Consider the following 23,274-nt stretch of genomic DNA (forward strand, 5'->3'; position numbering starts at 1 on the left):
TTTAGGGTATATTTTGATCTGTTAGAAGAAACTGTATCTCAAAATTTTAAGGAGAGAACAACTTATATATATATGCCAAAATAAGGGTAACTACTATGAAGTGATAAAATATGACTCTAAAAATGAAAAATAAAAAGTTTTTTTTTTAAAGAGAGTGATAAAATGTTGGTTAAAAAGGGAAAAAGAAAAAAAAACAGTTAACAATAATTAACTTTGATGAACTAATGAATCATGTTAAAAAAAAAGCCATGAATTCTATGTGCAGTATTCCCCTAGCGCTGGAGTTCTTCCGTTCTCCTTGATCGGTAAACTTGGTCTTGACTTGCTGGCTGTTCGTGCTGATCTTCTGGGGGAGGGGCCTGTTGCTGTGGTTTCCAAATGTCTTTGCCGGAGGCTGAATGGCCCCGCCCTTGTCGGTCCGGGCTAAGGAAGCTGCTCCCGTTTGCTCTCAGGAGCTTTTGTTCCCTGCAAGCTCTCGGTACAGCTTTGGAGGACCAGGGCAAAAATGGTGGCCTCCCAATCTCCACCCGGAGGAGCTGAGAACTTGGGGCCCCGCTCCTCAGTGCGCCCCCAGAGAAAAGCAGTCACTCCCATCTCCCTGGTCTCTGGCCGCACTGCGTGCTCACCCGGCCCGTGACCGAGTGTTTCTATCTCTGGCACCCGACCCCGTGTGGAGTCTCCAAACCCAGCAGATCCCTGCGGTGCGTTCCCGCGCCGCTCCTCCCCGGGAAGGAAGGGGAGTCTCCCCGGTTCTGCCGCTTTTTGGGTCCCTGCTGGAGGAGCAGTGGCCCGACTGGGTCGCGGATCACAGTTTATGGCCACCCCGAGCTGAGAGCCCACGCCTCGGCTCCGTCTCTGCAGCCGGCTTCCCCGCTCCGATACCTGCGAGCTCTGGTGCACTCAGGCACCCCCAGTCTTTCTGTGACCCCAAGGGTCCTGAGACCACACTGTCCCGGGAGGATTCCACCCTCCGCTTAGCCACTGCAGCGACGTCCCTCAGCGGAGCCAACTTCTAACAGTTCCAATTTTGTGCTCCGTGGCTCTATCACTTGCCAGAAGCGGCCGGCGGAGGCCCCTCCCCCGCCGTGTATCCTCCCAAATATCGCCTCGGATTCACTTCTCCGCACGTCCTACCTTCCAGTAAGTGGTCGCTTCTTTGTTCAGAGAGTTGTTGCTACTCTCCTCTTCGATCTCCTGTTGAGTTCGTAGGTGTTCAGAATGGTTTGATCCCTATCCAGCTGAATTCCTGAGACCAGATGAAATCTAGGTCTCCTACTCCTCCGCCATCTTGCTCCGCCCCCCCATTTCTATGTTTTGAAACAGCTTCAAAAGAATATGTAATAACTCTTCTTTAAATGTTTGTTAGAATTCCCCTGAGAAGCCGTCTGGCCCTAGACTCTTGTTTGTTGGGAGATTTTTGATTACTGCTTCAGTTTCTTTGCTGGTTATAGTTCTGTTCAGGTTTTCTATTTCTTCCTCTTTCAATTTGGTAGTTTATGAGGTTCCAGGGATGCATCCATTTCTTCCAGATTGATTAATTTTATGTTGAGCATATATATGTTGAGCAACTATAGTTGCTCATAATATGTTCTTAAATTGTTTGTATTTCCTTGGAGGTGGTCTTGATCTCTCCATTTCATTCATGATTTTATTAATTTGGGTCCTTTCTCTTTTTTTTTGATAAGTCTGGCTAGATGTTTATTGGTCTTATTAATTCTTTCAAAGAAGGAGATTTTAAGTTCATTGATCTGTTCTCCTGTTCTTTTGGTTTCTATTTCTTTGATTTCTACTCTAATCGTTACTATTTCTCTTCTTCTGCTTGGTTTAGCCTTTATTTGCTGTTCTTTCTTCAACTCCTTTTGTTTTAAGTTTAGCTTGTGTATGTAGGACTTACCTAATTTTTTGAGAAAGGTTTCTTTTGCTATGTACTTCCCTCTTAGGACTGCCTTTTCTGTATCCCAAAGGTTTTGAACAGTTATGTTTTCATTTTCATTTGTTTCCATGATTTTTTAAAATTCTTCTTTAATTTCCTGATTGACCCATTCATTCTTTAGTAGGATGCTCTCTAACCTCCAAGTGTTTGAGTTCCTTCCAAATTTCCTCTTGTGACTGAGTTCAAGTTTTAAAGCATTGTGTTCTGAAAATATGCAGGGAATAATACCAGTCTTTTGGTACTGGTTGAGATCTGATTTGTGACCCAGTATGTGATCTATTCTGGAGAATGTGCCATGTGCACTCGAGAAGAATGTATATTCTGTTGTTTTAGCATGGAATGTTCTATACAGATCTACGAAGTCCATCTAGTCCAATGTGTCATTCAAAGCTCTTGTTTCTTTGTTGATTCTCTGCTTAGAGGATCTGTCCATTGCTGTGATTTGGGTGTTAAAGTCCCCTGCTATTATTCTGTTATCAATGTGTTTCTTTAATTTGGTTATTGTTTTATATAATTGGTTGCTCCAAAGTTAGGAGTATAAATATTTATAATTGTTAGATTTTCTTTTTGGATAGACACTTTAAGTATGACATAGTGTTCATCTTCATCCCTTACTACAGTCTTTGGTTTAAAATCTAATTTATGTGATAGGAGGATTGCTTCCCCAGCTTTCTTTTGAGGTCCATTAGCATGAAAAATGGTTCTCCCTCACTTTCAAGGAAGTGTCTTTAGGTCTAAAATGAGTCTCTTGTAGACAGTATATGGATGGGTCTTGCTTTTTTATCCAATCTGATACCCTGTGTGTTTTGATTGGAGCATTTAGCCAATTTACATTCAGAGTAACTACTGGAATGTATGAATTTAGTGCCATTGTATTACCTGTAAAGTCCCTGTTTCTGTAGACTGTCTCTGTTTCTTTCTGATCTCTGTTACTTTTGGACTCTTCACTTAAAGGATCCCCTTTAATATTTCTTGCAGGGCTGATTTAGTGGTCACAAATTCTTTTAGTTTCTGTCCTGGAAGCTCTTTCTCTCTTCTTCCATTCTGAATGACAGTCTTGCTGGATAAAGAATTCTTGGCTGCATGTTTTTCTCATTTAGTACCCTGAATATACCATGCTAGTCCTTTCTGGCCTGCCAGGTTTCTGTGGCTACGTCTGATGTTACCTGATAGTCCTCCCTCTGTAGGTTAGGAGCCTCTTGTCTCGAGCTGCTTTCAGGATTTTCTCTTTTTCTCTGAAATTTGCAAGCTTCAGTATTATATTTTGGGGTGTTGATCTATTTTTATTGATTTTGGGAGCAGTCCTCTCTACCTCTTGGACATGAATGCTTGTTTCCTTCCCCAGATTAGGGAAGTTCTCAGCTGTGATTTGCCCAAATAGACCTTCTGGTCATTTCTCTCTGTCTTCACCCTCAGGCACCCCAATAATTCTGATGTTGGTATGTTTCATGACATCACTGATTTCTCGAAGCCTGTCTTCCTGCACTATTAGTCATTTTTCTCTCTTTTCTTCAGCTTCCTTCCTTTCCATCAACCTGTCTTCTAAATCACTCTCTCTTCTGCCTCATTTACCCTGCCTGTTAGAACATCCAATTTAGACTGCATCTCAGTTATAGCATTTTTAATTTCGGCCTGATTAGGTCTCATTTCTGCACTAAGAGATTCTCTAGTGTCTTTTATGCTTTTTTTAGGCCCAGCTATTAACTTTATAAGGGTTATCCTGAATTCCAGCTCTGACATCTTACTTATATCCATATCAATTAGATCTGTGGCAGAGAACATTACCTCTGGTTCTTTGTTTTGTTGTGAATTTCTCCTTCTAGTCATTTTGCCCAGAGAAGAATGGATGAGCAAATGAGCAGAATCAAAAATATTCACCATGACCCAATCAAAATACACACTAGACAAATCTGAAGAGATCAGAAACCAAAACAGAAGAGCAAACAAAAACAAAACAAAAAAGAGAAGTGGAATCTAATATCACAGGGTGGACGAAACAGGGTGATCTACTTGTTCCTGAGAGAATTTTGGTCTATGTGTTAGAAGACACTAAATCCCAAAATTGCAAAGAAAGCTAACTTGTATATATACAAAAATAAAATAGAAGAGTGAAAAAAAGGTCAATAATAAGCATATATCTATAAAATGTAGGTGTAAAAAGTTAAAAAGCGACTTAAAAACAAAGTGTTGATAAAGTAAGAAACTAGTTGAAAAGGGAAAAAAGAAATGGGAAATTTTAGACTGAAAGATAAACGAATCATGAGAAAAAACCTTGAGTTCTATATACTATTTTCTCCTAGTGCTAGAGTTTTACAGTCTTGGATCTATAACCTTGTGCACTTGTTCTTCCAGTTGGTCTTCTTGGGGAGGGGCCTGCTGTGCTGTTTCTCAGGCATCTGTACCTGGGTGGAGTTGCCCTGCCCCTTGCCAGGGGGCTGGGCTCAGGGTTAGTTGTCCTCAGTGTGGCTTTTGTTCCCTGAAGGCTCTCTGTACCTCTTTAGAGGATCAAAATAAAAATGGTCGTGCCTGATCTCCAGCCCCAGAGCCAAAAGATCACGGTCCCCTCTCTTCAGTAAACCCTCTGAGATAAATGATCTTCACTTTTGTGTGTGCCAAACTCTGCAGACTCCTGTGGTGTGTGTTGACAGTGATCCTCCCGGGGGCTGTCTGAGGGTCCCCAGTTACTGTCCTTTGTGGGGTCCTGCTGCTGAGAGTGGTCAAGGGATCATGCGTGGACCTGCTCCACCCCTCCTGGGGGACAGCTAAGTGTCACCATACCGTCCTTTCCAGGGCTGCCACCCTAAGAGCTGTTGCCAGGTTGTGGGCGCACCCATTCTGCTCCTCCCAGGGAATGGCAGATGGTCCCTGCATTCCAGTCTGTTGCAGGGTGCCCAGTCAGAGAGCGGTCACCTGATCAGGCCTGGGTCGCAGTTTATGGCAACTAGAGCTGAGAACCCCCTTCTGGGCTCCCTGACCGTAAACCAGTTTCCTCATTTCACTGCTTGGGTACTCTACTGGCTCAGGCACCCCCGTTAGTTCTGTAACTCCTGGAATCCTGAGATCACACTGACCCACTTAGAATTCTGCCCCTTTCATCCCCTGAACACCTTTCAGGCAGGGATATCTCTCACTGGAGCAGATTTCTGAGAGTTCCAGTTTTGCCTTCTGGGGCTATATTACTTTCCTGTAGCAGGCTTATGGAGGCTACCTCCCCCCTCCATTTATCTTCCAATATCTGCCCTCAGATTCCCTTCTCCACACCTCCTAGCTTGCAAAAAGCAGTCGCTTTTCTACTTGTAGAGTTCCAGGTATTTTTTCTTACATCTCCAGCTGAATTTATGGTTTTCAGAATGGTTTGATAGTTATCTAGCTAAATTCAAGGGACCAGATGAAACAAGGTCCCCTACTCTCCTGCCATCTTGCCTCCTCCTCCTGCAGTTTCTAACCTCAGTCTTTCTTTTTTTTATATAGAGCCTAGTTTCTATGTTATTTCCTTCTTGAAAGTCAAGTCTGCTGGCAGTGAATTCCTTCCATTTTTTTGATAGAACCTTTATTTCTTCTTTTGATGGATAATTTTATTGCATATAGAATTCAAGTTTGATGGTTTTTCTGTGCACGCTTTAAATATTCGCTTTATTCTCTTGTGTGCCTGGTTTCTGTTGAGAAATTGCCTCTACCTTAATCCTTGTTCCCCTCTAGGTAAGGTGTTTGTTTTTTGGGGTTTTTTTCCCCCCCTAGCTTTAAGATTTTCTTTTTGTCTTTGATTTTCTGCAACTTGAATATGATATGCTCAGATATGGGTTTTAGATAATTATCCTACTCGGGTCTCAGAGCTTCCTGGACCTGTGGTTTGGTGTTTGTTAGGAATTTGGAAAATTCTCTTTTACACTTCTTTCTCTGTTCTCCTTTTGGCATTCCTGTCATGTGTGTGTTACACCTTTTAAAGTTGTCCCATATGCTTGGATGTTTTATTCTGTTTTATATGTGTGTTGGTCAGGAGAGAAGGGTTCATTTTTTTTTCCTCTTTGCATTTCAGTTTTGGAAGTTTCTGTTGGCATCCTTTCAAGCTCACCAATTCTTTCCTTGGCTCTGTGGATTATGAGTCCCTTAAAGGCATTCTTCATTTCTGTTAGACTGTTTTTGTTTTGTAGCATTTCCTTTTGATTCTTAAGAATTTCCATTCTGCTTACATTCTGTGTTGTTTACTTTTCCCATTCAAGCTTTTAACATATTATAGTTATTTTAAATTGACAGGGTTAATTTTTAAGTCCTCAAAACTTCCAAAGTTGACGATGCTACATTGATTTTAGAAGTCATTTATTCGAGATAAATTGAGTCTTTTAAAAACTAACAAGTTGTTGACATTCATGGAACTGAATTAGATTGAACACCCACTGGATGTCAGGTTTTGCGCTAGTCCCTATACCTACTGGGAATTAACACAGACTTCTTGCTCTCCAGGAACATAAAGTCCACAAAGAAAAAGAAGATTCCAATATCTGTGTTTTCAGTGGAGTTTCTTCTCTAGCTTGCAGGGCCCAGGGACTTCAGAAGGAATTAGTGCCTGTGATGTGACTTGCAGGAAAATGGCAATTGAAGTAGGACCATTATTTATAGAGAATTTGTCCACTTTGTGATTTTGTTTTCACAGTTAGGGCATCTGTGGTGCAGTGGCCCATGGGCTGGAGGAGGTGAGGACAAACCAGAAGACTTTATTCCTCTTATTCCTGCTTTAACCTGAGCAACTTTGCTTTTATTTATTTATTTTTATTGAACTTCCAAATTAGATTTTGTTTGAGAAGACTTTTTTGGATTCATACAATAGAGAACTAAATCTTGCTGTTGGAATTTGTTGTTTCAACTCTCTTTTTACCTAGTGTGTTTTTATTTCTTTTATAAGAATGGCTTATAAATTATTTCATTACCTGTACACTCAGCCATTGTATTTCTCGTGCTGCTTGAATGTCTTAGGCTTCCAGTTTGTGAGGAACAGAAACGTGTTCATATAATCTTGAGGAGTGGGGGTTTGGTTAGGATATAGAGGGAGGAAAGGAATCTCATGAACTAATTCATTTGCCTCATAGAACTGGAAATTTAGGATATAGCTTCTTTATAATTCCAACAGCATTTTAACATTTGTGGTTTCTCATTAACATTTGTTCCAGTCCCTCTTCCCTCTCCGTCATTCCTTTAATTTGGCTTCTCTTCTTTTGGTTCCCACTGCTTCCTTATACCTTTACTTTTTTCTTTCTTTTTTTTAATTTGAGTATAGTTGACATACAATGGTACATTTGTTTCAGGTGTGTAAGGTAGTGATTTGACAAGTTTATACATTATGCTAGGCTCAACACGAGTGTAGCTATCATCTGTCATCCTACAAAGTATTACCATATCATTGACTGTATTCCTTATGCTGTGCCTTTTATTCCCGTGACTTACTCATTCCACAACTGGAAGTCTAATACCAGTTATACTTAAACTTTACTCTTGACCACTATGTCTTCACCTCTTTGCCTCAGAATTGCTGTGGAGAGGCTCCTAACTCTCACACATGTGTGTTAACTGCTTTTTCATGTGTGGTCTTGGGCTGGATATTATTGGATTGATTAGGTACAGTTTCATGTAGTTTTTCAAGTTTTGTGCCAGAGCCATCCTAGACAACTGTTTATCCTGTGTAATCTCCTTTCAGCTCAGGCACTGATCCTTAGGCTGTTTCATTGTGAAGAAGGGCAACAGACTACTTTGTTTACTTACACACTTGCAATAATAACTTGTAACATTTTCTGAGCACTTGCTACATACTCATCATTTTCTGAACATTTTACATGTATTTATTTTAATCTCATAACAATCTTACGAAGTAGGTGCTATAATTAACCCCATTTTACAAATTGTAAACCAAGGCACAGGGGTTGGGGGAGCTAATTAACTTGCCCAAATGGTACATAGTTTATAGCATTTTCAGGATGTGAACTTGGTCAGTCTGACCTTGGATTCCAGGCTCTCGGTTGTTAAATTCTGCCTGCTCATGAAAATTATTCATGACAGAATCAGGCTTTACTTAGAAATTATTCATGATGCCCCTACCATACAGGGTAGGGTTGTATACTCAGAATTAGGTACCATTAACCATATGCCAACCACTTGAAGTGTTAAAGGCTTTTATGGCGTAATTCTAACGTGGAAAAGGATAGCCACAACAAGCAATGGAACCTTGTCACTTCACTTGGGTCTAATAATGCATTTCATCATTTATTTCCATAACTGAAACAATAAGCAGTTTAGAACACTGCTTCATCTATACATATGAAAATTTCATACTGCCGAGGCAGGAAAATAACAGGCAACTTTTGGTATAAGCTAAGTCTCATGATTTAAAAAATGTATTACTGAAATTACTGTATTTCACTGGAAGAAATTCAGGTTTAATTTGTTCATCACTCCAGGTCTCCATTTATATCAGAAATAGAGGCCTGTTCGTTCGCAGCTTCTTCAGGTCCACTCATCCTGTCCACATATAACTAATCCAATCTAAGTAGAGTTTATAAGGAATGACACCTCCACCATTTACCAATAACCAAAAACTTTTATCTTTCATTGAAAAGACGAGCAGACTAATAAAATCCAGAAATGGAAGCTGCCAGTGAGCTGAGGGCATTATACACAATGCTAGCTATGAGAGATAACTTCTATCTTGCCTAGGTTTTATTGTTCCTGAAGCCTGTTCATTCCAGAATATGTATGATACTACTCAGTCTGTGCTTGCTATCTACTTTTACTTGTATTCATTTGAAGTAGGTTTGTTCCTTGAAATCTAACGAGTCTTACTGTGTATGTCATCAGTATTGTGATTGATTACCTTTGGAAGTCTAGAGTTACACTGTCAAATATTGTAGCCATTGCCCATATGTTGTTATTTAAATTAGTTTTAATTTTTACTTTTAATTTAAAAGTTAATTTTAAGTTAAAAGTTAATTTCTTGGGCCTTATGTTTCCTTAGGGCACTTTTATCGTGTGTCTTATGTGTCTTATGTATCTTAGTCTACTGAAAATTGGCACTGTTGGGGCGCCTGGGTGGCTCAGTCGTTAAGCGTCTGTCTGCCTTCGGCTCAGGTCATGATCCCAGGGTCCTGGGATCGAGGCCCACATCGGGCTCCCTGCTCAGCGGGGAGTCTGCTTCTCCCTCTTCCACTCCCCCTGCTTGTGTTCCCTCTCTCGCTGTGTCTCTCTCTGTCAAATAAATAAATAAAATCTTAAAAAGAAAAAAAAGAAAATTGGCCTGTTTGTTTCTTCTGGAAGTGGCCGTATAGCTTAGTAACGTTTTCAGAATCCCAGCTTCTCCACTCACCAGTTGAGTGTATTTCCTCTCTGTGTTTCAGTGCCCTAAACTGTGAAATGATGACAGTAGTCCCTCCTTCATTAGACTGTTATGGGAATAGTATGAGTTAATATATGTAAAGTGTTTATAACACCTACCACATAGTAGGGGCTAAAAAACATCTTACAATGATGATGATGGATAACAGCATTGCTGCCACTCTAGACTTCCAAAGGTAATCAGTCACAATACTGATGACATACACAGTAAGACTCATTAGATTTAAAGGAACAAACCTACTTCAGATGAAAAAGTAGATGGCAGGTACAGACTGAGTAGTATCATACATATTCTGGAATGAACAGTGCCTCTGGCACTGAAACCATTTGCTGGCCCTAGAGAAATGACCCCCAAATTCATATTGTCAGGTGTGACCTGGCTATAGAAGATTCTGATTTATTAGGTCTGGATGGAGACCAGGAATCTGGTTTTTCAAACCACCTCTCCTTTCCCCTCAATATCTGCAACCTGCCATGATTCTGATGCATAGCCAGTTTTGGAAACCACTAGCCCAGAGATTGGTTTCTAAGGGAACCAAGGTAAATACTAGCCCAAGAGGTAATACAGGGGTGACTTGTAAACGTTATGCGAAGTGAAAGAAGCCAGTCACAAGAGACCACATACTGTGATTCCATTTAAATGAAATGTCCAGAATAGAGAAATATAGAGAGACAGAAAATAGTGTAGTGGTTACCTGGGGCTAGGAGGGGGAGGGAATGATGAGTGACTGCTCATGGATATGGGATTTCTTTCTGGGGTGATGAAAATGGTCTAAGCTAAGACTGTGGGGATAGTTTCACAACTGTAAATATACTATAAGTCATTGAACTCTACAGCTTAAATGAGTGAAATGTATGTTCATTATATTTCAATAAGGATATTTTTAAAAATAGTCAATAAGTGAGAGAGGATAATTTTTTTTTTTTTAAATGGGAGCGGGTAGTTGGGGAAACCAGGGAAAAGGGTGCAAACTGGTTGCTTGGAAGAGGCTTTTTTTTTTTAATCTTTTTTTTCCTTTATTTTATTCACAAACACAAACATAATAATTTAATTATCTGAAAGCCTTCTGGGAACTTCAACTCCTGGAAAACCGCCTTGTAAAGGAAATATGTTTAAAAGAAAAGAAAAAAAAAACCTTTGAGTTCAGAAAACACCAGGATTAAAGCCATGGACAGGAATAAGTCAAAGATAATGGTGCTAAAAAACAAAAACAAAAACAAAACAAAGATAATGGTCCTGGAGAAAATCCTCAAAATAAATCCAACTAAAATAGAGACCAAAGATTCATAGTAAAATACTCGAAAGGAATTTTTTGTAAAAATTCAAGCCAAATGTTATATTTGACAAATCTTAGGTTATAATTCCAACTCAGCTAATTCTTAGAATAAATAACCAATTGATGTTTTTTCCCTCTTGGAATAGACATAGCATAGATTTGTAGGAAATTGTATGGGTTGTAAGAAAGCACAATAAGACCTCCTTTACTTAATGTTTGACTTTCACAACAATAAGTCAGTTTTGTAAAAATAATTAAGGACTTAATCATTTTTCTCTATGGCCTTTCTTAGTTGTTTAAGTCATTATATGAAGCACCTGTTATCATTCCTGTGGTTTTTCTTTTTGGTTGTTAACTGGTCTGATTCTTCAGATTGTTACTTGTCATTGACTTTGCTTTTCATTGCAGCAATCTCCAATATCACCTTTAAAGGTTTCCTGGGAGCCTATTATTTGCAAGATGTGCAGTTTCTTTTCATAATTTGTTTGCATTGTGTTGTTGGATTATTTGTGAGAGCCTGATAAGAGCTGATATTAACTGTTAATCAGGGAGGGATGAGTCAGGGGATTAATTTTATATAGGGACAATTCATTAATGGATATTTTTATATAATGACAGACAACTTTGTACCCCAGATAACAAATATTCATGTAAAATGGAGTACCTGTATTTATTGGATTGCTGACTTGTTGGGGTGCTAACTCATATTAGTGTACAGTTTAAAAAACGAAATCATCTATTCACAATGTAGTAGAAGTAGTAAGGTAGCTGATGTGGGGTAGGGGTGGAGATTGTGGTTAGGTGGCACTGCCTGGTATTGAGGGAAGGGAAATGATTTCCTACATAGTAATGCATACTATAATTCTGTTTTACTAGTGGGGAAACCTACGTCTAGAGAAGCTAAGTAATTTGCTCAAAATAATACCGCTGTTAGCTCAGTTGGGTCTATCTTATTCCAAAGTCTGTATTCTTTTAAAATACTGTCTTTTGACAAGAAGTTTAGATATCTGGAAAAATCTGTCTCCTCACCAGCCAAAAATATGTGTGATTTAAAATTTTATATAATTTAGTCAAAAGGCATTATAGAAAAATTGGTACCTGTATCAACTATTTATCAGACCTTAACAGTTGTAATAATAACTTACTTGATACTTGTTAGTTTACAAAAGTACTTTTACATCAGAAATTTCATGTAATTTATGTAACAGTCCTGTGAAGTAATCATTTTACTAGTAGACTTGGGCTTGAAGTCTACAACGCAATTACATGAGGGCCCAGTTTTTTGGCTTCTAGATTTTATTATTTTTCCATTATGCTACACAGCTTCCTTGTAGAATAACAGAAGCCCTAGAAACATCCCTTTTGTAGCAATAAAATAACCTCAAAACATTACCCTTCGTGATATCTGTTAGACTGGTTTACTATATCATATTTAAATATATTTTATTAACATTTCAAAATTATGGTATGTTCAAACTATATACCTTAACATTAATTTCTATGGATTTGGTAGCAATGTCTGTCCTTTACTTCCTAACAGTTAATGATTTATTTTTAAGTGGATTGGTTTAAAATGGAAATCAGTATAATCTAATTTTTTTTTTTTAATCTAGTCTCTGTAGAAGCTGAAATCCATCAAACACCGTTCTTCAAAATGCAATGGAATGTACCAAGGTCTGTATTCCGACTGGCACATAGGACATGCATGGAACCACATAAAGCCAATCTTTTTGGACACTGTCAAAACCTAAAGGGACCATTACTTTTGTATAAAGCTGAATCCAGAGTAGTTTTGGTACAGGGCCCTCAAAAACAATGGCTACATTTATCTGCTGTCCAGTGTGTTGCAAAGGAAAGGAAGCCATTCACTGCTCATCCACCCCAACCAGGGGTCCTTCACCATAAACAGTGGGAGCAAGATATTTTATCCAAGAGGATTATGTCATCCAATGCCACATCCCCTGGAACTCCTTCGGAAAAAAAGGAAGAACCTGATCCTTTACAAGACAAATCTATTAGTCTTTATCAACGATTTAAGAAAACATTTAGACAATATGGAAAAGTTTTGATTCCAGTGCATCTAATAACTTCTGGTGTTTGGTTTGGAACATTTTATTATGCAGCCATAAAGTAAGTTTTTGCTTCGTTGAGCACCTTTCCCTGCTTTATCAGAATGTTAATCTTCTTAATTGTACTAATCAAAGCTTTAAATAGTTTTTTAAATGCTTTAATGTCTATAACTGTTGAGTGTGACTGCTTTTCATAGCTGTTTTTGACATTTTCATAGCTAAATTCGCTTACCATGTATAGCAGGCATTATACGAAAATTTTAAACTATCATCTCATTTAATCCTCACAACTATATGAAGTAGGTAGTGTAATTATTCCCATTATATTAATGAGATTAAGGAAGAATAAGTCAAAATAACAGCTTTTTCCCAAATATTTTGGAGTCTTATTTCAAAGCCCCTGCTCTTTATCACTATGCTCATCTATCAACATTTAGCATGACACAGAAATAAAATAATAGATTTCGGAAATTTGGCAGCACTATTGAGTTCTATACTTATAGATTTCTTAAAGTGTTCACAAATGTGAAAATATATCTGTTATTTTGCCATATGTATGATTTTGGTGGGAAATTAGCATGATGTTTTTGCCAAAGCCTGGCTAATATCTGTTACAGATACGAAAATGAACAAATTGCAGGCTTACGTTTTAGTGAAACCCACATCTGATATGTGTCAAGGTAAGGTCTTTTGTTCTGATCAGAAGTCAATTTTTTGTACATTTAAAAAATTGAGTGTAGATCTCATGATAGGTGTTCTTACCACAATTAAAATAAACTTCTAAATAAAGTTAATTTGGTGGCCCTAGCCTGCAGGTATTGTAAAACACAGATATCTAAATGCACCCTTTTTTGTTAAATACTCTTCCTTTCTTTTAAGGTAAGTTATATTATTTACAATGTTTTAGGAGCAGGGTACACATTGAAGCAGATCCCAATGATTTCCAGTTTGTTTCTGCCACTAGCAACTAAGGCGTTCCGACGTGTGCCTATTCCTTTGAATGTGCTGTGTGGGCTTTTTTTTAATATTAGCCTGGGCATGGCAGAGTTGAATGAGCTCACCATCCTGAGGGCAATGAAATGGCACAATGGACCCCACTTTGAGTTTTAGTAAACTCAATCCTTATGGGGCTAGAATTATTTTATTCTTTCCAGAAGTCCATTGATTTTCAGTGTTTGGTTATATTTAATGGCTCGATAGTAAGGTATTAATTAATAAGATATGTCAGTTTTGTATGTAAAGCTCACTCCTTGGGATAAAGGTTATTTTTTACTAAATTAAAAGATAATGAAATGAAGACTTAGAAAACACAGGATTAGAAGTGTTTCTTTACAAAAGTTCTGAAAGGATGTTTTTACCTTGTGTAGTTGATGCTGTTCTGATTCTCTTCACATCTTTTTCTCCATTATCTTCCTAATATTCAATTATATCCTTCTTTGTTATGTATCATTATCCTTTAAGAATTGTCCCTTTCTTTATAGAAAATCCTTGTATGTACACTTTATGGAATTATCTTTTTCATTAATGACATTTTTCTGGACATGTATAATATTTATAGAAGTCTTCAAAACTGCCCTTAGTTTTTAATACAGCATAAAATCCTGTGCCATTTTGAATAAAAATTATTATTGGCCTTCAGCTCTAATTAATGGCTATCTATATGCCAAATGTTCTTTTTTGAGCTATTGAGGATTTTCTGATGGAATACTGTGAAAATGATATGACTGATAGTTCTGCCCTCCTTAGTTTGCCCTTTGTAAGCATTTGGCCAGAAGGCCTTGGAGGGAGAAATCTAAGTTTTTCATTACTTTAATATGAAATTCTCATTTGGTCTGTTAAAAAGAGCACCTTTGTCCTTTTACTTTCCCTTGCCTTCTTAAGTAAGAGTTCTGTAACCGAAAAAGCAGACCCCAAGTAACCTAGTGATATGAATTATACTTAAGATTTTTTCAGTCTGTCTGGCACCTAAGGCAGTTGTGGTGACATTCTGCCACCCCCTGTGGAATGCACCCTCATTTTATTCTTCCCCCTCTTTTTCTGGAGAATACTTGTGTGTAAACATGGTGGTAAGACTGTCCTCTTAATGCCACGTCCCTTTATCCATCACAATTTGCCTATTGGCTGTTTGTCAGCACGGGACTTTGGTTTCCACACCCACCACCCCTGCCCAGCCATGACCAATTTATATTATGTAGGATGTGTTGCTTCCCAGAAACAGTTCTTCTTAATGTTTTTATTAAATCCTATCCCTTCAGAAAGTTGATTTGTTCTAAGTAAAGATCTTATCACAAGTAATACTTACAGAGTAAGTAGGATTTGTTCTAATGGCAGTGTATCTTTCACGGAGATGTGGTCTTATTATCAAATTGGAGTTGAGTGTATTAAATACAGGTTTTCAACTGAACTGGCAAGAGGCTAGCTTTATTTTATCTTGTTTTTAGGTGGGCAAAACTCTTTGTTATTTGTTACCTATTTAACTATTAAAAGAAAGAGAAAAAAATAGTTTGTAACTTGAAAGATGGGCTTTTGACATCACACTGCATTAGTGACCAGTGTTTGTTTTAGTCACTCTGACAACTAGCATTACTGCCTTTCTAGACATGATAGAACAGAACGCCATTCTGTATTTATTTAACTCGGTGATAAAGATCTCGGCTTTTGAAACATTTTATCTCAGGGAAGATCTGAATTGTACATGTTAATAGATTTTATTTTAAACTAAGCCTTGTTGCCCCTTCTATCTGGCAAAACCTTGCAGAGATCTTACCTCTAACCAGAAGTGCTCTGTTTGATAATTGTAGCTTTGTGATGATGGTTCTCTTCCTACAGTTAGATCCTTGTGTTTTAGGCCTCAAGTTTCTAAAGTTACAGATCCATTCTGAGGCAAAATCCTACCTGATTTTTACTGCATTTTATCCTTACTGTGAGTGTGCTTTTGCCCTTGTGTATTTCTGCATCAGTTGAAACATCCATAAAGCTGGCAGTTTGAAAAGCACAGATTTCTGTCAGGCCATGGAAGCTTCAGAGTAAAAAGTGACAAGTGGATATTACTGTTGGAATCAGTCACTCAGTCCCTCACCAGTGTTTCATTTTTAGCAATTCCAAAGGAAATGAAAGTTATTTTTACTTTAAAATAATCAAATTGGTATTTTAGAAATAAATAGAACCAGGGGCGCCTGGGTGGCTCAGTTGGCTAAGCATCTGACTCTTGATTTCAGCTCAGGTCATGATCTCAGCGTTGTGAGATAGAGCCCCACGTGGGGCTCCACGCTCAGTGGGCAGTCCGCCTGAGATTCTTTTCCTCTGCCCCTTCCCCCCGGCACACATTCACTCACTCACTCTCTCTCTCAAATAAATAAATAAATCTTCAAAATAAAGAAAGAACTAGAACCAGTTGTTTGCTTCTTTATTTTATAAAAGATACTTGTGCAAGGTGTCTGAGGTAATTATTTGATCTTTATGATAGTTTTTTTTTAAATCACTCAATTTTGTCTTATTTTTGGCCAAATGTTTGTCTTTTGTTTCCCCTTCATGACTGCTGTTAAATATGTAGATTTTACATACTGGGCTAGGATATGATTGATAAAATAATTTTATAGTTGTATTGGTTCTAGAAGATATAATTAGCATATCATGGTAAGATATTAATGGTGCAAAGTGACTTGATTAGATCCATAGAATAGCTAAGGCCTTGTAGTACTAAGTTTTGCTTTAATGGGATTCTGTTGTTATCTAAGAGACTTGAAAAGGAACTGATGGTGGAGAAAGAAGAAACCAGGTTGGATTTACAGTCAGTTTTGTAATTTAACTTTTTAAAGATCCTTCAGTTATCTGCTTTCCCCTTGTGGATGATAGGTAATTTTCCTTGATGATGACCAGCCGTATGTTCTTGAGAGTAGTCCCTGATTTCAGAGTATTATAGTGCAATCATAGAGGGACAACTTCCCCAATTAACCAAATATATTTTAATATTAAGAATAAATTAGTTTATAATGATGTAATGTATGGTGATTAACATAACAATAAAAAATTTTAAAGGAAAAAAAATAAAAGTACCCTAGAGACCCTGTCCTAAGCAAGAGTCACCCATACACCAGCAGTGGGACAAACTGATGTCATGGGGCTTCTGTTGTGATGTACTGAGACAGAATTAACTGTACAGTTTTCCTGTTGAAAAATGTTTAACCTGAACCTGATCAGGAGGAAAAAAAACAGGCAAATCCAAACGGAGGGGTATTCTCCCAGGCTAACTGGTCTGGAAGCTTCAGAAATCTCAGTGTCAAAGACATCCTGCCCTCCTTCTCAAAAAAGTTCTGAGGATCACTTCTAGAGGAAAGGAGACCAGAGAGAAATGACAAGATAGTGACAAGGGACATACTGGAACAATTCAGGAAATTTTAATATTAAATAATATATTGTGTATTAACTATATACTCTCGTGTACGTTAAATTTCCTGAATATGGCGGCGCCTGGGTGGCACCATCAGTTAAGCATCTGACTCTTGGTTGAGCTGAGGTTGTGATCTCAGGGTAATGAGATTGAGCCCCACATCAGGCTCCACGCTTAGTACAGAATTACTTAAGATCTTTTCCCTCTCCCCCACATTCTCGCTCTCTCTCTCTCAATGTAAATAAATAAATCTTTAAAAAAAATTCCTGAATATGATAGTTATGTTTATGTAGGAAAAGCACAGAACAAGAACCTTGTTCTGAATGAGGGGCAAAGGGTTACAATGTCTATAAAACAACACACAGAAAGGGAGAGCGTGAGAGAGCACATGCCAGTAAAGCTAAATGTTGATAATCATGGAAACTAAAATAAATTAGGGCTTAACAGCTCGTATTAGAGACTTTCTGCCTTCTCTCCCTCCATCCAAAAATTTGTTGTAATTTATGGTAATTGCTTCTTCACCTGCCTTCTAAGCCTGCTAATAGAATAGAGGCATCCATTTAGAATAATTGAAGTTTTCCTCAAACCCATGGAATCATTTATTCTTTGCATAATAACACAATAAGTACTGTTATAATGTTGCTTTTACAACAATATAGTTTGACATGTAATTTTAGAGGTGAAAAGCTTAGGTCTTGAAGTCTGAATTAGAGCATTCTGAAGAAGTAGTGTTTGGTTGGGGAAACAAAGACCAAGTAAATGATTCTGATCGTTCCTTCTCTCTTAAGTCATTTAAAGCTATTAATTTTACTCGGCTAGATCCTTCTATTTTTTAAAATATGGTAATTAGGGATGTATGTCCATGTGGAGAAGCAAAGCAGAAGCTGCAAACAGTAAGATACAGTATAACACTAATGTTTCTGTTCTTCTAGAATTAAATCACAGTTCTTGACAATGCATAAGTGATTTTTAAACAAAATTTGGTTTTGGTGTTTTCAGAAAAAATTTGAAAATATTTACCCCTTAAAGTTTGTGTGTATACATACATAAATGTGTGTGTATATATATGTTACTTTGTTCCTTAGAGGAGTGACATATATATATATAAATCATTTTGTTTCTTTCCTAGAGGTGTGAATGTCATTCCTTTTCTAGAACTCATTGGGTTACCAGACAGCATAGTAAACATTCTGAAAAATTCCCAGAGTGGAAATGCACTAACAGCATATGCCTTGTTTAAGGTAAGTACTGTTATAAATGAGTTGCTCTTCACACTTAACCAATAACCTGCTCAGTTCCTCATAAAACTCCATGTTAGTTCCCAGTAGTTATTTTTTGTAACTTAAAATACCATATACAATACCGTAGTCTAATGGCTAAGGTTTCTATTTTTTTAAGTTTAAATTTTAAGTATAAATAAAATGATGGTTTAGGAAGAAGTGACTTGAAAATAGGTAGATCATTCCTAACGTGCTGTGATCAGACAAATGTGAGACTTTCCGAATTTCCAGAAGTCATCTTTTTGACATTTCTCCCACTTACAGTATATTAATTTTCCTTTTTCACAGATCCATGTGCCACCTGACTTGGTTATATTTAGCATTTAGTTTACTGTTTATAATAGTTCATCTACTTGATAAGTAAAATAGTAAGGTTTAGTTCAGATTGTTTTATGGGATAAACCTTAGACTTAGTAGCTGTTACATACATTTCATTTTAGAAGTTTGCCATCTGTAGCTGTTCTGTGGAGTTGAGACACCAACACCTTTATAAGCTGAGTTTCTATGTCTATGGGTCTTTCTTTTGGAAGAGGAGCCTCTGTAAATTGTGGAATTTAGCCATATTAATCTTATTTTTCTCAGTTGACAAATAATTATGAAGTTCTATATCTTTATCCTAAGAAAGAAAACAGGTAGAAAACATTCAGAAGCTAGATTTTATTTTATTTTGCTTCTGTTGTAATAAAAATACTTAGAAGTATGGTTTTATAGTAGTACAGGTCACGTTTTATGCTGACATCCTCATTAGAATCCTCTGAGATCCTGGGAGATTTCCTTTTTTATTATGATTTTGACTAGAGCGCTAAAGCTTAATTGCTGAGTTTTTAAGACATTAAAACTTAATAAACTCATAAATTACCAAGTTTCTAGTTGTAGTGGGTGTAATTTACCTTAATAAGTCAAAGTATCATGATGATTTAAGCATTTCCCTAATTATAATTGCTTCTTATCCTATGCTCCTATAACGTGTATGTAGCTCTTACAGTTCATATCATGGTCTGGTGTTAGTTTTGTGGGGCTTTTTTGTTTTTTTAATATTTGGCTTCTTTATTTGATTCTAAGTGTTTAGGAATTCAAAGTCATGTCTTCTTTCTCTGTGTTTTCACTATGCCTGATATTGTGCTTTGTAGGCACATCGATGCTCAGTGCGTGTTTGTTGGGTGGGAATTGAAACATGAACCTGTACACGTAGGTAGGTTAGTGTCAGCAGTGTTCCTTCCCACTCACTGTTCCTCTGTGAGGTGGGGAATGTGCAAGGATTCTCCTGGGTATTTTCTGTAACCCATAGTTTCTCAGGTGGAGCGAAAAACATTGAGATTTATTGCTTCAATATGGCAAAGCCTCAAAAAAGAGGTGTGGCCAAGAGGAGAAAAACCACCTGAGTGTGACCTTGTGACACAGAGTAGGACACACTCCTCAGCCCCCTCGCACTGTCCTGGAAGTGACCTTCATTTGAATTGACAAAAATTTGTTGAGCTCCTACTCTCTGCCAAGTGCCATTCTAGGTACTGGGAATACTGTAATTAAATAAAATGGTACAAAATACATGCCCTCGTGGAACTTACATTCTAGTGGTGGGAGCCATTTAGGTAAAGAACGTAAAGTTAAAACACACACACACACACACACACACACACACACTATGGTGTTTAGATGATGTTAAGTGCTAAGAAGAAAGAACAAACCAGCAAGGGAAGATGTGTTTGTGTTGGAGTGGTTTTTTTAGTATTTGGTTTTGTTTTGTTTTTTTTAGAGGGAGGGTTGCCAGAAGGTGAGGGAGTTAATAGGCAGTTGTATGGGAGAAGAGCATTCAAGGAGGGGAAATGCAAGTGCAAGGGCCTGAGGCTACGGGGTACCTGGAGTATTGGAGGGAACAGGGAGGATGCCATTGTGGTTGGGATGAGTGAACCGCAGAGAGGCAACAGAGCGGCCAGATCAGGGTGACCTTGGGCCTTTGGCTTTTACTCAGAGGAGATGGAAAGCCACTGGGCAGTTTTGAGTATCTGACTTGTGTTTTAACAAAATCATTTTGGCTGCTCTGTTGAGAACAGTCTATTATATATAAGCTGGGCAAGGTAAGAAGCCCAGAGACCTATCTGGAGGGGTTATTGCAATGGTGTGGGTAAGAGCTGGTAGTGGCCAGGACCCAGGTGGTAGCAGGAGAGCCCATAACATGTAGGTGATTCTGGATGTGTTTTGAAGATGGAGCTGATGGAATTTTTTAATGGGTTGAACGTAAATTATGCAAGAGAAAGGAGTCAAAGCTATCGTGTAGGTTTTTGGCTTGAGCAACTTAAGAAAGAGTTGCGAGGCACCTGGGTAGCTTAGTTGGTTGAGCCTCCAGCTCTCGGTTTCAGCTTAGGTCATGATCTCGGCTCATGAGATCAAGCCCCACATCAGGCTCTGTGCCCTGGTGGCTCAGTCCATTAAGTGTCTGACTCCTGACTGCAGCTCAGGTCACGGTCTCAGGCTCATGAGATCAGGCCCCACATGGAGCTCCCCGTTCAGCAGGGAGTCTGCTTGGGATTCTCTCTCTCCCTCTCCCCCCACGCTCTAATAAATAAATAAAAGAATAGCGTTGCCATTTCCTGAGATGCAGACAGCTTTGAGAGGAGCAGGTTTGGGGTGGGACCATTGAACATCATGAGATCAGTTTTGAACAAATGACATTTTGAGATCCTATTAGACATGCAGGTGGAAATAAGTCAGAGGTTGTATATACTGGAATTTAGGGAAGAGGCTCAGTCTGGAAATCTAAGAATCATTAGTGTACCGGTGGCACTACAGACTTGAAATTGGATAAGACCACCAAGGGAAGGAGGTAGGTGGAGAAGGCGTGCAGGGACTGAATGCTGCCCCACAGTGTTCAGAGGTAGACAACAGGAAGAAGAATGGGCAGGAAGGACTGTAAAGGGGCATCCTCCAAAGTGGAAGGAAACCAGGGAAATGGGGGCATGGCAGCCAGGGCAGGACATGCTCCAAGGAGTAGAGGGGGAAGCTGTCTCCACAGTTCTGATGGTTCACAGGCCTCTTCAGTGACTATGATGAGAGGTGGGGGTGAAGGCTTAGAGTAAATTCAAGAGAAAATGAAGAGGGAAGTTGGAAATGGAGAGCATAGGCGGCTCTTTCAAAGAGTTTTGGTACTGAATTTTAACACAGAAGCTATCAGAATGTGATACAGATGCTATCCGCTTTTGTGTGGCTCTTTGACCAGTTCGTCTAGTATTCAGCTTTGGTCCTTAAATTTGTGGTCCAAGTTAAGCCTGTGCATGCCTGCCTGGATTTTTTTGGCCTCATGGAAGTTCCCAATTGGGATTCCAGACCCAGGGTGGATTGTAGCGAGAAGGTAGCATAAGGCCTGGGAAAGTCAAAGGGATTTGGAAGTGAAACTAAACTAAATTCAGTAAAGAGTAAACACTTGGCCCATGTTTACCTCTCACCATTTGAAGTAGTTTGGTTCTAGTTTAGTTCTAGATACACAGTGTCCACAGGTTAGCAGGGTTTTAGGGAATAGAAGCATGTGCATGTTTGTTGTTGGTCCTGAGCCATCTGTCTCATCTCCCAGGGTGCCTGTCTGCAGGTTCCCTAGCACATGGTTACAGCGACCAGCGCTTCTACTGCGAATATTCTGTAATCCATGGGTCAGTGTCTAAGTGACAGATATTTGTAAAATGCGTTTACAGAAGAAGATCCCTTGCTAGGAGGGAAGACCATAGAGGCCTTAACTACATTAGCCTGGTGAAGCAATAAAGTAATTTATACCGTTGGGTTATTACTAAAAATTTTAATTTCAGATTGTTTTTTGCTTAAGATGATAGTCATGATCAGCTGTTGATCTGCCTGTGTTTGCTTTTCTCCTCAGATTGCAACACCTGCCCGATATACTGTGACTTTGGGAGGAACCTCCTTCACTGTGAAGTACTTGCGTAGTCGGGGCTACATGTCGACACCGCCTCCTGTTAAGGAATATCTACAAGACAGGATGGAAGAGACCAAGGAGCTTCTCACAGAGAAAATGGAAGAAACAAAGGATAGACTCACTGAAAAATTACAAGAAACCAAAGAAAAAGTTTCTTTTAAGAAAAAAGTGGAATAGGGTGCCTTCTATAACAGGTGATAGACAATTTCTGCACTTTAACCCTTTAGAAACTATGGACAAAGATACATGATCCTGGTGATTTTTTTTGGTTAGTTGCCTAAATATACCAGTTCTCTGAGGGTTAAAGACCTAAGATACCTTTTTAAAGTTAAATATTACTAGAAAAATCAGTGTTTTTTGAAAAGAAAAAAATGAACCCAGTATAAGAATTTAACATCAATAGCAGCATTAAGCAGTGGTTAGTGTCGCATAAGTCAGAGCTCTTTTTTCGGGGTCTTCAGAATCATACTTGCTTTATGTTTTGTTGCAGCTATAATTTATGCAGATGAAGCAGTTGACTCCTTGGATAACTGATGTGGCCCTAGACAGGGTGTTAACACTGGGTTTTCATCTTTATGTTATTCATTGAGCTTTTAACTATATTCATCTCTTAATGTGGAAACCAATATTACCATCAAAACTGCCAGTGAATAAGAGGATACTTAGTGTTTCTGTAAAAACAGTATATAACAGTTATATACCAGTTAAAATACACATTTTATATGAAGGAACGCGAATAAAAACGGAGTCCTGTGTATGTAAGTAAGATGTATTGGTTAAATGTAAATGAAAAATTGACCCTTTAAAAATGATTTTTACCTGAAGCTTGTCAGTTTTTTTAAAGCAAATATATATGGCTATGGTACTTTTTCACCTAATACATAAATCTCTACTTTGAATCATTTGTGTTCTCTTCAACTATATTTCAGAGGAAAAGTGAAAATAATATGATACCTTAAGAATATTTGATTTCAACAATAAACTTAAGGTATCATATTATTTTCACTTTTCCTCTGAAATATAGTTGAA

At 38.3% G+C, this 23,274-nt stretch overlaps 1 protein-coding gene across 3 annotated transcripts in view; it reads left to right on the plus strand.

The window, feature by feature from the left end:
* FAM210A (family with sequence similarity 210 member A) overlaps positions 1–23,057 on the plus strand; it is a 47,561-nt gene extending 24,504 nt beyond the window's left edge. For all 3 annotated transcript variants that reach the window (XM_025865211.2, XM_073888030.1, XM_025865212.2), the window contains exons 2-4: positions 12,201–12,717; positions 18,176–18,287; positions 22,189–23,057. In XM_025865211.2, the coding sequence (XP_025720996.1) occupies positions 12,242–12,717; positions 18,176–18,287; positions 22,189–22,422 (822 nt within the window). In that variant the 5' untranslated portion in view covers positions 12,201–12,241 and the 3' untranslated portion in view covers positions 22,423–23,057. The remainder of the gene's footprint in view (positions 1–12,200; positions 12,718–18,175; positions 18,288–22,188) is intronic.
* The last annotated feature ends 217 nt before the right edge of the window (positions 23,058–23,274 follow it).

This window comes from Callorhinus ursinus, unplaced genomic scaffold (assembly GCF_003265705.2).
Source record: "Callorhinus ursinus isolate GAN/ISIS: 27379988/994484 unplaced genomic scaffold, GSC_fseal_2.0 scaffold86, whole genome shotgun sequence".
NCBI lineage: Eukaryota > Metazoa > Chordata > Mammalia > Carnivora > Otariidae > Callorhinus > Callorhinus ursinus.